Here is a 17,688-nt window from a genome sequence, read left to right on the forward strand (position 1 = left end):
CAACCACTGATCTCATGATTCATGATTAATCAATTATTAAACCATAGTCATTCTAACTATGGGTTTATCCCCTGTGACATTTCTACTTCAGTTTATTTGAATCTACTTACCCGAGCACCTGGTAGTGCAGCAGGCCCTTGAAGACCCTCAGGTCCCGGGTCCCCTGGCTCACCCTACAATCACACACAGCATGGACAGAGGTAACACAAAGGTTGCACAGAGCTTAAGGGATTTCACTGTCACATGTTTAAGATACTGTATGTCGTTCATTTCTTAGTGAGGTTTAAATCCAACTGCTATGTACTTAATTCAGAAATGATATGAAATACATCTCAAGGGTATGACTCACTGTTAAAGTATCGGCACACTAAAACCATAAAAAGTCTGAGGAAATAGCACTATTTCCATTGCCAGTGCCATCTAAGAATCATCTTACCTTGACAGAGAGCCCTGGAGCACCTGTAGCTCCATCCTCACCCTACAGAAGACATGAGGGAGCATTTTCAACGACTGAGCAATACAGAGCAATAAACCACAGAGGAATCATACATTAAGTATTACTAGCTGTTAAAAATAGAATACTAGCTCCTTTTTAATGCTTACATTGAACAGATTTTCATAAATATATTACCTTGGTACCCTGCGAGCCAGGTATGCCGGGGGAACCCTAGAAAAAGGAAGAAAAAAACCACTTAGTGTATATGAAACAATGTACACACTCTATATACAAACACACACACACTCGCACTGACCTGTGGGCCTCTGACTCCAATCAGCATGTCTGTCTTCCCAGATCCCTCCAAATCCTGCAAACAAAAACACAGTCTGGTGTTACACAGTGAACTGACATCCTTATTAACTGTAATACATTTGGAAAAACAGCAGTGATATGTGTGCATAGATCTAAATCGGCTCACCTCTACAAAGAATTTGGTTCCTGGAGGGCCAGGGGGTCCCAGGGGACCTGATGGACCTCTCTTCCCTTGTGGACCACTTGGCCCCGGTGGCCCTGGAGACCCTGCTGTACCTCCAGACCCATATTCACCCTGCAGAGATCAAAAGAAAAAGCTGCCTGGTTAACAGAGATTTGTCCCTCAAACATGTTTGTTTTGGTGATGAAATAGAAACGCACACGAGCACATGGTGGGCAGCAGATTTATTTTGGCTTATTCTATGTTGAGTTGTATATTGCCTTTGGTCCAGATGTCCTTTGGCTACCCTTAGGTTATTCAGAAGTTATAAAGAAAGAAGTATCACAACAGGCAAACAAGGGGATGACTACGACTACGTCACTTTAATATCGTCCACTGAGCTCAAACCACCAGGGATCATACCTTCTCTCCCCCAGCTCCTGGTAGACCTGGATCCCCACCTCTTCCTGCTGGACCCTGGACACACAAACACAGACAGACACGAGTAGAGGCAGACAAATAGACGAGTCACTGAAAATATGCTGACATAGCAAAAATGTAATGCTTAGCTGTGCATTGACCCTTTAGCCATTCCAAAAGGTGAAAGCATGTCAGTCTACAGTCATGAATCAGTTTCCTGAAGTGATAAGATCGTCCGTGCCAACATTTGTCTGAGTCACTGTATGATCGTCAACCTTGATACATAATGCTCGCACTGTAGTGTTGAACGATTGTTAAATAGTTCCGATTCACAGTCTCATAAGACCAACTCCAATGTCATGTACTCGTTTTATTTGAACAGATTAAAGTTAAGATTATCTCCTGTTCAGCTCCTGGAACATGACGCAGTGGAGTCAGCAAACGTAAAGGCACGGATGATGTTTCTGTCTGTTTTCTCACCACCTAACAGGAAAGTAGAAGTTATTCCTGTGACGAAGCATCATCGGACCAAAGTACAACAATCTCTCCGTACATTTTGTTGTACAAAAATGACAACATAATGTACCAGAGGCCTCAGACGTTTTCAGTCTAACACTAAATTCAAAGGCACACTGATTTATTGACTGCTAAGGCATGGCTCATTAGATTACTGGCGACTAAAAGTCTCAATTTATACCAAACCACTGGAGTAGTAATGTTTGGATGACAATGCCTTCTACCGTTTGCTGTATTCTCTGAAATCTGGTTTGCCGTATGCCTGATTCCATGTGAACGCAGGATAAACGTTATGATTTGGGGTGACCCTACGACCTCTCTTCTGAATTCGACCATCAGTTTGGTAAAAAAGAGGGACACTAACAGCTTTATGTGCTGTGACAAAGTGACAAAGGGCTGTTCTAGGATTATTTTTTTTAATGAAGCAAAGTATCCGTAAAAAATTTAGTTTGAGTGATAAAATGTACTAACTCGGTTTTAGGTTTTGAGTGAAATCTGAGCACATCAGTGTACCTTGAAAACTGAAAACAGCCAATATATATATATAGCAATGTGCACAAAGAGAAAACTAAAAAACATCCTAAAAAAGGCAGATTCCTTCCTTTACCATGTCGTATGAAAAAAAAAGCAAAATGGCAGCTCAAGCCGAGGTTACGCAGCAAAGTTTGAGTTCAGTTCTCTTCAGTTCATTCGTCATGAAAAGTCGAGCTTAACGCTGAAATGTTTCATTTGGCAATGACAACGTTTGAACTGGAAGGAAGTGAACCAAAGCTTATTCTTGACAAAGCAGCTCATTCAGTGCGTAAGCATCAACAGTGGCTGCCAGGGGGGATTATTAAGGGGCAAAGAAAGTAGTGACACACACACACACACACACACACACACACACGGAAAACCAGCTGTGGCAGCCAGCCAGAAAATAAGACACCATGGTTGGAGATAATGTACAGCCATTATCCTGAGTATTAGGGAAGTGAGCTAGAGTTTTAGACACATTATAATACAGATTGTTGTCTCAGAGTCTTGCTTCCTCAATACTCAGGCGTTTGACTGTAACGCTGCCTTTTATTGTTTGCTGGAAAATATACCTCGCCCGAACCCCAAGCAGACCCAAAGTCAAGTCCAGAACCAGAGGCAAAGCTGATTTCGGGACTGAACCCGGAGCTGAAACCAGAGCCGAGGTCATAGGAGAGCCCCGAGCTCAAACCTGAACCACCGGGCCCAGAACCACTAAACCAATCCCCATCAAACATCTGAAATAGAGTGGAGAAGAGGAGGAGGAGATGGGAGGAGTGGAGCAGAGGGCGAAGAAGAAGAAGAAGAATGAAGAATAAAGATTTGGTGGAGGAGAAGAAATGGAGGGTGAGAATACAGAGGGTGTGACGGGAACAGAGGTAGAGGGAGAATGAAAGAGGGACATGACACACAAATATTGATCACTACAATATGATTTGAGAAGAAACAAACTGAAGGTGAATTTGAATTGGAGGGGAAGGTGGAGAAGAAGAACGACGGACAATACACGATGAAAATACAGACAGGAATATAGCAACACCCCAATAAAAGGTAAAGGCAACGTGTTCACATATATATGATGTAAAAGACAGCAAATCTTAACATATTTGAGAGCACAGCTTTTCTTTATGCTTCAATGGCATTTCCTTGTCTGCGGTCTGTATTTAAATTGTAATCATAACACCGCTCAGCTTCAGAGCATGGAAGTCTCTGAGCTGGAGTCAATTCACTGTTTGTGGCACCTGATAGAAGCTCAGAACAGAGAGACTGAAGGTATTTACAGCCAACACTGTGCTGACAATACCTCGGGGCCGTTGCAAAGCTAATTATTTGCAATGAAGACAGACCCACCAGTCTGCAGGTCCTAAGTTTGTCTGTAACAAAATGAACTGAAAGTTGAATGCTGTAGGTCTTTCATCCGGGTAATTTACCGGTATTCCAGGTTTGCCTGGGAGCCCGTCTCTGCCGGGGGCACCGGGTGGTCCAGCATGCCCTGGAGAGAGGCCTTCAGCTGTGTCAGATGATGACAGGGGTCCCGGGGGACCAGGAGGTCCCGGAGGTCCCGGTGGACCAGGGTGACCCTGGTGGAAATAGAATCTTGGATTATTTCCACTGTGCAAATCAAGCCGAACTCCGACTATCCCGTCGATACTCTGCTGCCCTTTTTCTTACCCCGATGAGATCAGTTTCGCTGTCCAGGTCTTCAAACCCAGAACCCAGGGCATCCGCTCCGTACTGTAACATATAAACACACAGGCCGACACATGCTGATGACGCTACACACATTTTACTTCCACTCAGGTTGCACACCAGGCTCAACTCTCGTCTACATTTACTACATGTCGATTTCATCTTTGAAAAATGCAGGATGATAATAGTGCATGTTATAGTGCATGTTATTTGATCACAAGTAAAACCATGAACGGTGACACTCACAGGTACACTGCGTGATCTGGGGGGTCCAGGAGTCCCAGGGAGGCCAGGAGGACCAGGCAGACCAACTCCTGAGTCTCCCTGTAGAGAGGGAATGCAAGAGTCGGTCTTTTACAGTGCATTTGGTGACATACGATTGAAGTGATTTTGAATTAGGAGTCTACTTGTAATAAGTTATGCCCTTAGTTGCAACATGTGAGCTCTACCTTATCTCCTTTAGTTCCAGCTTCTCCATCTAGACCTGGGAATCCCTGAGATCCTCCCTGACCCTGGATGGAAAAACACATTTGAGTTATTGCATGCGATATGTAAAGCACAGCAAATAAGACAGAAGAAGAGATACATTACTGACTGGATCTCCTGTATCACCCTTGCTTCCCTGTGAAGAGAAAGAGAGAGGGGCAAGGAGTGGGGGGGGATTTAGGATCAGTACCGAATCTTAAGAACTACGCCTCTATCTTGTTTGCATACACACACACACACACACACACACACACCCGCTGTCCGTCTCTCCCTGACAGTCCTGGGGATCCAGGGGTTCCCGGTGGTCCTTGTGTCCCTCTTGGACCAGGCTGAGCTTGCCCAGGTAGAGGGCTGGAACCTGGGCGACCGGGTGGGCCAGGTAGGCCTCTGGATCCGGGCTGTCCACGCTCTCCCTTTGATCCATGTCTGATATGACCCTGGACATTCAATTAAAATAAAATGTGCATGTGTAAAAGATCAAAGACTGTAATGAATAAATAAAAATGCTTTTGTGCAGCATATTTCAAATGTCTCATGAGGTTTTAAAACAGCTTTGACAACAATACAAGAAAGTTGAAAGATCGGTGAGAAAGTCCATATCTGAACTCACAGCTCCTGACCTCTCCCCCGGCTCCTCCTCCTGGTGCGACCCTGTGCACAGTATGTGACATCATCAACACGGGCCGTACTGTAACGAGCCACTTGTCAAGCATGACGCGGACATGTGTGTGCTGCAGCAGCAGCAGCGAGCACAGACTGATGAATCAACGCTTTTGGTCACAATCATAGAGCCAAGCTGAAAAAGTTGATATGTTGTTCTTTACATTATATTTGTTGTTTATCGACACAATTTTTTCTTCTGCAACTGTTGCTGCCTTAACACATTTTCTCATCTGCTCCTATCAAACAGGACTAAGTATACACAGTATATAGTCCTACAGAGTCACTGAACAAGTGTGCTCTCCTTTCCAGGTTTGGCCTCACTCACACATGCACATTCATTTTCATACCATAGTACAGTTAGTAGCAGTGCATTGGAGCTGTAACGTGCCGTCCTCAAAAGGGGTTAAGAAGGAGGACAAAGTGCTCCTCTTTCATCTCCCCAGCCCACGTCTGTCCCTGTCCTGGGATCAAACGCCGGCTTCTCTCCGCTTTGACCCAGTTGCGGCGGCTAATGATAGCATTGGAAATTATTCTTTGCATTGATGTTGACCTCAAAGAACAAATTCTTACGAAAAAATATCAAATGCTCCATACTTCGTGTACATTAGTCATCAAGGTTATTGCTGACCTCTGATCAGCATTTCTTCATTGGCCTCTGTTGGGGTCTGGTGACCGGAGTACTCATCAAGCTCCACCTCCGGAGCCTCAGTTGGCGGAGCTCTTACTGGAACGCTGTCTTCCTCCTCAGGGAAACCAAGAAGACCAGTATACTCAAGAGCCCACCCACATCAACAATGATTCTCCCCTGCAGCGTGCACACTCTCACAGTTAGACATTGTTGAACCACATTAGTCGAGGAGCACATTCAGTACAAGTGGAACTGAAATGAACGATGAGTCGGCACTGCTTGCTGATGGAGGTCTGCGGACATCTACCGAGACTGATGTATCTGGAAACAGTCATTCAGCTTCTGAAGGACTGTTTCCTTTGAAGCTTCAAAGGCAATGCTGATTATGGAATGTTTTGGGTCAGACTGACTTCCTCGGCCGAGGGAGAATGAAAGTTGGTACCGGAACAAAGAAGAAACACACACACACACACACACATACACACACATACACACGCACGCACACACACACACACACACACACACACAAATACGGAGGAGTGATGTTTTAGGGTCCTGATGATAAGAAGTGGGGTAGTGCGTCACACACAGCAGACGCCACAACATGAGACACACACACACACACACACACACACAAACAGACTAAATGCAAATTTTCAATGATTAGCATATTTTGGCAACTGGCATCACTGCATTTTGCCTTTCCTGCGGCCTTTGGGTGCTTCGAGCATCTCAAGAAACACAACTTCTTCTTGCAGTTGTTGTTCAAACCTGTAGTACATTGTTTTAAACTCACGTAAGTCCCAAACGGTCAAAAGATATGACGTACGTGGAAGGCATCGAGTATGTTTCCATTCGATGTAATGATGCAACCAACCAAAGGTACGTGTTCCCAGCACTTCATCCAGCCAGCTTACCTGTGCTGTGCCATGTTTTCTCTCATGTGTGTGCTTCATCATCTCCTCCTCTGTTTCTCTGTCATCCAGAGCATCATCTCCACTGGTGTATCCCGAGGCCTTTGACAAACATCACATTATGTGTCGGTTTATGAAAAACAAGCTTATAGCAACAAAACAAAAGAAGATCTCAACCAATGATGATGCAGTCAAACACGTTTTGCCAGTTATACAAACGAAAGAATGAATGAAATCATGAGAAGGAAAGGACATTCAACTGAAAACATTACATTTTCAGAAAAACGTTATCATAATGCAGCTAAAGTTTAATTCCTAACCATTTTTCCTTGACCTCTATGGAAAACTTTATTGGGTCAAGGAAAATTGTGAAGGAGAGTTCATGAGGAGTTCGGAAAAGACAACCGTGTCGACACTTTCACTCAGCTACGTGAGTGTGATCATGATGGCGAAACTACAATGAAGGACTACACGAAGCGCAACTAAAACATGAGCCCATGCAATCTATCCTTCTGTTGCATGCAGGCTTCATAAAGAGCTTCACTGGTGGTGTGTGAAGGAGAGAACCGGAGCTCCTTCCTTGCTGCTGCTGTTACACTTAACAATCAACACTGCTTCAGTAGAAACGGACAATTCACCTGCGCAATATTCACCAAACTGTTTAAACTCTATATTTTCTGCAATAAAGTAGATTCAACGGTTCTATTATATTTCGATTTTTAAGTTTAATAATCTATCATGGGCCTAGCTTTTTTCTTTCTTTTTTTTACTGATGCTTGTTGTTGTTGACAATGTGCTATATTTACTGTACATTTTAATTCATATTCTTGTGTTTTATTTGTTACATGTTCAAAGTAAATAAATACAGATAAAATGAAATGGTTATCACTGTCTATTCATATTCATCAACATGAATCCCATTACTTCATGACTGCGTGAGTATAATTGTGAAACCTGTGTAAAATAAGCATATTCTTTGTTTTCATGGACGGCCGAGCGGTGTCGTCACTTTAAATGTTGCCGCCGCAAGGAATTGTGGGGCGGCATTATCTTCTTTCCTTTGGTAAAGGAAGGTCCAGTGTTTCCTATGCTAAGGGAGCTAAGAAAGGAAGCATTGAAGCACCTTTCCTTCGCACTTAGAGAATTCCAACAGCTCTCATCATGGTGACCACTTAAGACACTTCCGGGTCATGTCACTCAGGAACCTTCCAAAACAAAAGGGACTTATCGACTGCGGCCTCGATTTCGGTTTTCTTGTTCAGTGAAGTCCTTTGACCACTAGAGGGTGCTGTTGAATAATGTGTCTGATATTTGTACAGAATGTTAACTATCACCAGAAGAAACTCCCGTTTTTAACCCACATAGTGAGCTCCTGCGTGTCAGCCACCTCTACCGTGTGTGTGTGTGTGTGTGTGTGTGTGTGTGTGTGTGTGTGTGTGTGTGTGTGTGTGTGTGTGTGCTCCTCACATAAGGATCATCGTCTTCACACTGCTCCTCAGCTGCTCTGGGATCATCTTTTATCACCAGCTGCTGAATGGATCCCTGGATGAAAGAGAGAGGATTAGAAAACACTGAAATATATACTGTAATCATAACACCGTAGCTGGAACTCAGGTAACATAACTGGGAAAAGATTGGTTAAAGCACCATAGGAAGAAATATTGAGTGGAAATATGTCTGCTGGTCATTCTCGTATTTTTTGGGGTGTGACATGCCAGTAGAAAATGCTATAAAAATGACTTCATATATTCTGTTTTGAGAACTTGGTTTTATTTATCTTTGTACAAAGGCCAACAGAACGGACATATGAATGAGTGGAAGACCCCTCCCTCCCTGAACATCGCCCTGGCTTTGCATAAATCAATGTCATGCATCATAAGCCTCTATGATTTCAAAGGACAATCAATTTAAAAAGAAATACTTTCGTAACTGTCATGAGGGACGTATCTCTGAGGCTAACTTGCCAACAGAGGAGCACACGACCACACACACGATGAAGTACAGTCCACTTGTTGATATCGCAGCATGGTGGTAATAGTGCTGTAATACAGCTGGTTTATATAGCTGCATGGGAGAATGGAGAGGGACATTTTCAACACAAGCACATGCTGATTAAAAAGGGCCCCACGCCTCGACATGCAGCCCAAGTCAACAAAACCAAGGACACACACACACACACACACACACACAGCATGACCCAGATATCTCAGACTGTATGTGACTGCAGCTGAGGCTGAGCACGCACATATTCTGTCGCCATGCTCCGGATAACCCGTTCAGGCTACAGTGAACAAAGCAGAATAAAGTGGGGCCGTCCGCACTCACCATGGCAACAAGTGACCAGCAGCTTGTGTTTGTCTTTTGTGAGCGTCGATGAGTGGAGAACGGACCGAAAAGCAATTCCAGCAGTAACAATGTCAGTGTGAAGAGAGTTGTATGAGTTGAGTCTTTGAGTTTGTAATCTCTCTGGAATGTATACATTATTCCGTCAATCGTACTGAAACAAACAGCCTCATACTTGACATGGTGGCAGACTCCAAGGCCCGAGTCAAGCCCTTGATCTGACCACAACTAAGCCTTGTTGACATCTCGGACTTCCTCATCCGCCATCCACTTACTCCCCCGTCTTCTCCTCCCGTCCTCCCTTCTCCCCCCTTTCCTTTCCTTCTTCACCATCTATAGTCTTTCCTCCCTTCTTGCTCTCCCTCTCCCTCTCTGTCTGTCTGGCTTTATACAGTAGAAATATGCAACAGAGGCAACTCAGGAAGTTGCACTCGATGTGGTCATGACATTGTCACCCCGTTTGGACCTTGTCGTGTCTCCAGATGCGGACGATGTCGGATACGAGTGAGCTTTGGAAAGTCGGTCATCATATCAAAATGTCCGCACTCTGGTCTGACAATGCTCCGTAAGCATTTGCTTGGGTTGGAGGCACCATCAGTGGTATTACTATTACTTTGCAGGTGATTGGTTCCAATTCTTGAGTTTCAAGATGTTTTTCCCCCCCAAATTAGAACATACGTTGCAGAATCATGCTTGATTTTACAACCTATGTTGACCAGTAGAGGCATTGTAGATAGATGTTGTTGCCTAAACAGGTTCATGGACATTTGTAGGAGACTTGGTGGGAGAATGCACGGAAAATGTGGGTGATTAGGCTCAAGACATTTTTGTTGCATCATCAAATCATTTCTGTTCATCACATGTACTGGCCTGGCATTTCAAAACCCACAAACCCCATCTGAACAAGGTAATGGTGAAAACATTCACATGGAGCTTTTTTTTTTTAGCAGTTTCCCTTTTTTGGTTTCGGCTCTTTGCATAAGACACTGAAAGTAAAAGGAAAATTGTATTTTGCGCAAGCATTTTATCAAAACATAATTTGTTGCTGGGAAGCTTTCAGAAGAGACGGCCAGAGGGCAGACTCTGTTACATGGTAATGAGAGGCCAGAACACACACACACACACACACACACACACACACACACACACACACACACACACACACACACACACACACACACACACACACACACACACACACACATAAACAAATGTAATCCTGAGGCCAACCTCACACATTGATATTGACACAGGCAGCCTGTCTCATTCCTTCTCCTTCTCCTTGCCCTCTCTCTGCAGAGTAAAAGTCATTGTCCTCCAAAAGACACCCACTACTACACTGAGAGGATTCCTTCACTTTACCACAAACTTGTCGAGCCCCGTGCTTCCTGCATTGGCTACGAAAACGCCTGAATTGTGCGAGAAGTTGAGTCTTTCGGGCCTCCGATGGAAAGAGGTCCTCTCGGCCCCTCCGCAGTCCATGTAGAGACGCACCTCTTCATGCTCCACCACCACCTGATGGACGGATCACATACAGTTATCTGATGTGTCGTTTTCTCATGGAGTTTCTCATGGTTGTCAATGAAATAGATTTTTGTCCCTGTATTTTTGAATGTCAGTGTCAGCTGAATATCTCTCTCAGATCCTAGAATTGGTCAACATGTGCAGGATGTAGTCCTCACCGTGAATCGTGTCCACTGGTCGGTCATATCCGGGACACTAAAGGACGCAGCTTTGTGGCTGTGGGAGGCTTGCTCCTTGTCAGTGTAGTACAGTAGGATGCGCTGGAGGCCCCCGCGCACCGGAGTGAGGGCCAAACCCAGCTCCACCATCTTCTGACGGGCGTCCGTGATGGCGAAGAGCACGCCTCCTCTCTGAGTGGTCGGACGCACCTGGAGCGAAGGCAGGAGACATCAAAGGTCACTAAAGGGTAGTGCTTTGGCATCTTGCTCCCATATATGAATACTACAGTCATACGATGAGGCAATATTAACACATTAATACACAACTACGAGAGCCACAGAATGCATTGACAGATCTCAAGGGTTAATAACAATATTTGATCATGCAAGTTAAGGCAAATAAAAATAAAATCAGAGAATAGAGAAAATATAGTTCCTTGATATGGATTCTTGCTTTATCATCGCAATTCCACAAGGTGGTGACATAACGTTAATGTTAACAAACCATAAAGATTGTTCTTTAGCATAGAATAAAATGTATGTATTGTGACAGCCCCCGGGGTGGCAAGGGGGTTTCACGACAACACGGACCAATAAACACAACCAGTCGGTAGATAAATGGTGCAAGTGAGGTTTTTACTGAATATAGAGAGTGGATAGAGGTAGGATAGACACTCAACAATACACTGTCCGCTTTCCAGAGGGATGGTCGGTGTTCACTTCCACGGTTCGGTGCACAACGGGTATTCCTCATACGGTCCAGGGCGCGGGCAGGAGCAGGGTAGTCGTACAGGCAGGGGTCGGGAGCCGGGCGGGTAGTCAGACGTTCCAGGGTGATCAAGGGGTAAGGCAGTTGTCTCCAATGGGTTTGCTTTTTCTCCGTCTCCTTCCACTCCTACTCTCTCCTAGTTTCCTGTGTCCGGGGCCCTTTTATAGTCCCCTCCTCCTCCTCTGATAGGGTGTGGTCGCTCCCTCGTCTCTCCTCCTCAGGTGTTGCTTGTTGGGCTGATGGTGGTTTGGCGCTCTTTTCCACTCCCTGACATGGGGGCTCCGCCTCCATGTCAGGCAATATCGTCCCTCTACCACTTCTCCTCTGAGGTTGCCCCTCCGGCTGCCACATACCCCCCCCCTTAAATCCGACCTGGGGGGAGGACTGCTCCAGGAACCTAGGGCGTCCCGTCTTGACAGGGCGTCCGCGTTTCCATGAGCGGCCCCGGATCTGTGGACAACAGAGAAAGCATACGGTTGAAGGGATAAAAACCAGCGGGTGACCCGGGCGTTATTGTCTTTTGAACGGGACATCCATACCAGGGGGGCGTGGTCCGTGACCAGGGTAAAGTGTCGTCCCAGCAGATAATATCTCAACTCCCCCAGAGCCCATTTGATGGCCAAACATTCCTTCTCGACCGTGGCGTATCTCGTTTCTCTCGGTAATAATTTTCTGCTTACGTATGTGATCGGGTGCTCCTCTCCATCCCTCAGCTGGGACAGGACGGCACCCACCCCGGTCTCGGAGGCATCCGTCTGTACCACCAACGGTTGCGTAAAGTCCGGGGTCACCAGCACTGGTTCAGAACAGAGTACTTCCTTCAGCTTCTCGAAGGCGTCCTCGGTCTCTGCCGTCCATACGATCCGATCTGGCAGCCGGTTTTTTGTTAGGTCCGTCAGGGGTGCTGCAAGAGCAGAGAACTGGGGAACAAACCGTCGATAGTAGCTAGCTAGCCCAATGAATGCTCGTACCTGTTTCTTTGTGCGGGGGCGGGGCCATTCCCGGATCGCCTCGACTTTCCCTACCTGGGGCTTGACGCAGCCGCGGCCGATGGTGTACCCCAGGTAGTCAGCTTCCCGGAGGCCGAGGCGACATTTCTTGGGGTTGGCTGTCAGCCCCGCCCCTCGCAGAGCTTTCAGGACGGCTTCCAGTCTTTGGAGGTCAGCCCCCCATTCCTCCCCGTGCACGACGATGTCGTCCAGATAGGCTGCCGCGTATTCTCGATGGGGACGTAGTACCTGGTCCATCAGTCTCTGGTACGTGGGGGGGGCTCCGTGGAGACCGAACGGCAGCCTCTTATAGTGGTACAGTCCCATGGGAGTAGTGAAGGCCGTTTTTTCCCTGTCTTCGGGGGCTACTGCCACTTGCCAGTAGCCTTTAGTCAAGTCGAGGGTGGTTATGTATCTGGCCCTCCCGATGCGCTCTATCATCTCGTCCACCCGGGGCATCGGGTAGGCATCGAATTTTGAGATGGCGTTGAGCTGCCTAAAGTCATTGCAGAACCTGACTGAGCCATCGGGTTTCGGAACCAACACTATAGGGCTGCACCACTCGCTCGTCGAGGGTTCGATGATGTCGGCCTCCAGCATACTCTGTACCTCCCTCTCTATCGCCCCCCGGCGGGCTTCGGGGATGCGGTACGGCCTTAGCTTCACCTTCTTCCCGGGCTCGGTGATTATCCGGTGTTGCACCAGTGTGGTGTATCCGGGGTCCGGGGAGAACACGTCCCGGAACCGATCCACCATTTCCCGGACGTCCTGCTTCTGCCGGGGGGTCAACTCTTCTCCCACGGGTACCTCGACTGGCTCCGTTTTTCCTGGGAGGGTAGAGAGAGAGAAACAGAGCATGGCATCCCTACGCACCCATTTCTTGAGCAGGTTCACATGATAAACCTTCGTCGGGTGCCTCCGACCTGGTTGCCGGACTCGGTAGTTTACCGGCCCCAATTTCTCCATCACTTCATACGGCCCCCTCCATCGGGCTAGAAACTTACATTCCGCCGTGGGTACCAGGACCAACACCCGATCCCCTGGGTTAAACACTCGGGGCTGGGTTCCCCGGTTGTACACGCGGGCTTGGGCCGCCTGTGCCTCGGCCATGTGTTCTCGGACGATGGGCCAGAGGGATGCCATCCTCACCCTCATCTCCTCGACGTGGTCCACCATGGTGCGGTAGGGGGAGGGTTGGTGTTCCCAGGCTTCTTTGGCCAGGTCGAGTAGCCCCCGGGGTCGTCGACCGTACAGGAGCTCGAAGGGCGAGAATCCGGTAGATGCCTGGGGCACCTCTCTGATGGAGAACATCAGGAAGGGTAGCAGTTGGTCCCAATTCTTCCCGTCCTGGTCCATGGTTTTTTTCAACATTTTTTTCAGTGTCTGGTTGAATCGTTCTACTAGTCCGTCCGTTTGGGGGTGATACACCGACGTCCTCGTGAGTGGCCCAGCATCCGGTAATCAGTCCGCATGGGCGACTCCCCTCACTGGCCGTGGGCATGGGTGCGTCCTGGCGGTGAGGACATTCCCAGGCGATGTGCCCGATCTCGCCGCAGTGGTAGCACCTCCTCTCTTCCGGTCCAAACGCCGGCCGACGTCGGGGAAAGCCTGGGGGAAAGGAGGGAGACACATAGGTAGTTTCCTCCGTTCTCATCTTTTCTTTGCGGGTGGACCCCTCCACTTTCGGGTTTCTTCCCCCACGCACTAACGCTTGTGCTGCGTGGTAACCCTCCATGATCTCTACCAGTTCCTCGAGGTTGCGGGGGTTTCTCTGGCCGGCCAATTTTTTTGCCTCATACGGGAGGGATCTAAGGAATTTGTCCATGACGACACGATCGGTGGGCGACACCTCGGTTGGCTCTGCGTGCAGCCAGGCCGTCGTAATCCTCTTGATCTCATGCATCTGGGCTCGCGGAGAAAGGGAGGTGTCATATGTCCATTCATGAAATCGTTGTGCCTTTATTAACAGCGTGACCCCGCATCGCTGTAACGCTTCCGCTTTCAACACCCGGAAGTCAACTTTTCCAGCGCGCTCTAAGTCCTGATACGTTACTTGCGTTTCGTTGATCAAAAAGGGGGCTATCAACTCAGCCCAGTGCTCTTCTGGCCATTTTTCCCGGAGTGCTGTTGTCTGGAATATCTGAAAAAACACTTCAACATCGTCAGCTGCCGTCTGCTTGAGAAGGAAGCGCGCTGGGTTGGCTTTCTCCACGGTACGTTGCTCCTGTTGTGTCTGTAACATGCCCTTGATTTCGCTTTGCATCGCCTCCGCGCGTTCGGTTTGTACCTCCATATACTTCTCCATGTGTACTTGCTGTTGGTATTGTTGTTGCTGCTGTGCTTGGAGGATTTGCATTTGTACTTGCATGGCTTGTTCGTGGCGTTTTTGGGTTTCCTGGTTGCTAGCGATTAGCCCCGCTAGCAGCTCTTGAAATGGCACCGGGGTGGCCATGCTTACTGGGTCGGTCGGTCTATCGGTCAGTGTTGCCAGAACCGGACTGTGCCCACATTCTCCACCAAATTGTGACAGCCCCCGGGGTGGCAAGGGGGTTTCACGACAACACGGACCAATAAACACAACCAGTCGGTAGATAAATGGTGCAAGTGAGGTTTTTACTGAATATAGAGAGTGGATAGAGGTAGGATAGACACTCAACAATACACTGTCCGCTTTCCAGAGGGATGGTCGGTGTTCACTTCCACGGTTCGGTGCACAACGGGTATTCCTCATACGGTCCAGGGCGCGGGCAGGAGCAGGGTAGTCGTACAGGCAGGGGTCGGGAGCCGGGCGGGTAGTCAGACGTTCCAGGGTGATCAAGGGGTAAGGCAGTTGTCTCCAATGGGTTTGCTTTTTCTCCGTCTCCTTCCACTCCTACTCTCTCCTAGTTTCCTGTGTCCGGGGCCCTTTTATAGTCCCCTCCTCCTCCTCTGATAGGGTGTGGTCGCTCCCTCGTCTCTCCTCCTCAGGTGTTGCTTGTTGGGCTGATGGTGGTTTGGCGCTCTTTTCCACTCCCTGACATGGGGGCTCCGCCTCCATGTCAGGCAATATCGTCCCTCTACCACTTCTCCTCTGAGGTTGCCCCTCCGGCTGCCACAGTATGTTATTATACTGTATGAGAGAGAGGAGGAACACAAGACAGTGTAAAGTCATGTTGAAACGTTGGTTCAATTATTTTTTTTGCATCCGGACTTTGAGTGTGGGAATATTTTTCATCACACCGAGTATTATATGGTACAATACACAGTACTTTATGGCATACTTAGTTCATTTTGACAATAATTATATTGAGTTAATAATCTCATTATCCCGAGAAAAGAATCTTTGTTGTGTCGAGTAAATAAGATTATTCATTCGTTATCACGAGAAAACAAAAGGTAATTTCCTGTTCGAATGTTTGGGTCAAATCATCATCCAGACGGCCCAGATGAGTTGACAGTGATGAACTCGGTGAGTTAGCGGAAAGATACACATGTAACTATGTGTGGTTTTCAAAATAAGATAATACATTTATGATATAAGCATGTTACCTGTGTCCCAAATAAATTGATGAGTCTTTGATCTTTGGTTGCTGTAAACAAAATAATGAATAGTTCCTGACAATGACTGATGCATTTAGCTATTTTGTTAAACCCCTTAATTTGAAAACCGGACTTAATCACACGTGTATCCTCCCACTCACTTGAACACATGTACCACATTTATCTCATTATCTCGAGATCACAACGTTTGTGATCTCGTGATAACAACATTAATAAAAAGTTTGAATCATGTCCATTTCGGGTTTCCGTACTTTCAACTTTTCAAACACTGTTTGTGCTGTCCCTCTGTTTCTTCCAAAGGGGGTTACCGTGGCTTTAAATGCAGCGGTTAACGGACGCTATCAAATTTGAACTAAGTATACTGTAAAGCACAGAATATTGTACTGTTCAGGACTTCCATAGGTTCAATTCTTTGGCATTACCGTGACGATGATGGCAAAGTCTCTGTAGAAGGACCCTGGTACGAAGGTCTTGGTGAGCCGGCCGATGTTGGCGTTGGGCCCGAAGTTGTAGGCTGGCTGGCCCTCATAGCCAGAGGTGAAGGAGACGGAGGGAGGGAGGGGAACACCAATCAACTCTGTCAGGTCCAGGTGACCTCCTGAGCCTCGCTCTGACGGACACAGACAATGGAAAGAAAATAAAAGAATGTGAACGGAAACAATGAAGGAGTGACAGGTAAAATCCTTTTTTTGTTCTTGACCCAAACATCCGCTTATAAGTGACACTTACTCCTGAGATGCACAGAAGCCATTCTAGCTGATGTCAGTTTGAACTGGCTTCTTTTTGTCTGCTACTTGTGTGTTGCTAAATTTACACAACACATTAGAGAAGAGAAGAGAGGCTTCCGGAATCATCTTGACATGGCTTTGATTTGACTTGATTTGATCCGACTCTGCCCACGCCTCGCTGCTCTGCCCTGCATGGACATAATCCTCCGAAAACAGAAGTGCGCACACAACGGCCGGCAATTACTAGTGTGTATGTGATGAGATGTCTTCACATTCCCCTGATTCCCCTCACTAAGGAGTCAGTCTCCCGTGGTGACTAACTCTCACCTCAGCATTCCAGCCAGGATCACCCCTGCTACATATATCTCTGTCATACACACACACACGCACACAAACACACCGGCACGCACACATTTAGAAATGCATTGCACACACATCAAACACACATCTCGCCCACGTGAACATGCACAAACCCCAGACCAGAACAGACAGGCCAACATTTGGGGGTCTCTAATTTATCAGCCTGACCAACTGGAAGCATACCTGATTAGAGGGTTTAAGGAGTGTGTCTGTGTCAATCACACCCATAGAAGTGATTTACACGTGTATTGTCGCAAACAGGTGCACGCAAGATGTGCAAACCAACTCCGCTCACGCACAAACACACCAAAGCCGTGGCGCCACGCCCCCGGTCCAGATGCAAAGTCATTAGCGCTCTGTAACGACTTGCTCTAAGAGAGCTCGTGATACAACCAGCGTGCTGTCCGGTGGCCACTGACTGTAGAGGTTTGACTTTTCATTGCTGCACTGTGAGAGACACACATTTGAAATATAGCGGCCGACATTATTGTTAAAATCTGGTGTGAGAAGGACTTGGCAGCAGCAGCAGCAACC

General features: G+C 47.3%; 1 protein-coding gene across 2 annotated transcripts in view; it reads right to left on the minus strand.

Annotated features, from left to right (window-relative positions):
• The window catches only part of col15a1b (collagen, type XV, alpha 1b), a 60,061-nt gene that overhangs the window by 18,194 nt on the left and 24,179 nt on the right, over window positions 1-17,688 (minus strand). For both annotated transcript variants that reach the window (XM_079284510.1, XM_079284509.1), the window contains exons 3-21: window positions 16,489-16,676; window positions 10,769-10,978; window positions 10,449-10,601; window positions 8,211-8,285; window positions 6,747-6,845; window positions 5,830-5,944; window positions 5,149-5,189; window positions 4,793-4,975; window positions 4,648-4,674; window positions 4,502-4,564; window positions 4,299-4,376; window positions 4,035-4,097; window positions 3,794-3,943; window positions 1,335-1,388; window positions 918-1,046; window positions 753-806; window positions 632-667; window positions 437-478; window positions 111-173 (exon numbers count right to left, since the gene is read on the minus strand). In XM_079284510.1, coding sequence (XP_079140636.1) covers window positions 111-173; window positions 437-478; window positions 632-667; window positions 753-806; window positions 918-1,046; window positions 1,335-1,388; window positions 3,794-3,943; window positions 4,035-4,097; window positions 4,299-4,376; window positions 4,502-4,564; window positions 4,648-4,674; window positions 4,793-4,975; window positions 5,149-5,189; window positions 5,830-5,944; window positions 6,747-6,845; window positions 8,211-8,285; window positions 10,449-10,601; window positions 10,769-10,978; window positions 16,489-16,676 — 1,823 coding nt within the window. The remainder of the gene's footprint in view (window positions 1-110; window positions 174-436; window positions 479-631; window positions 668-752; window positions 807-917; window positions 1,047-1,334; window positions 1,389-3,793; window positions 3,944-4,034; window positions 4,098-4,298; window positions 4,377-4,501; window positions 4,565-4,647; window positions 4,675-4,792; window positions 4,976-5,148; window positions 5,190-5,829; window positions 5,945-6,746; window positions 6,846-8,210; window positions 8,286-10,448; window positions 10,602-10,768; window positions 10,979-16,488; window positions 16,677-17,688) is intronic.

Source organism: Melanostigma gelatinosum (assembly GCF_949748355.1).
Source record: "Melanostigma gelatinosum genome assembly, chromosome: 15".
NCBI lineage: Eukaryota > Metazoa > Chordata > Actinopteri > Perciformes > Zoarcidae > Melanostigma > Melanostigma gelatinosum.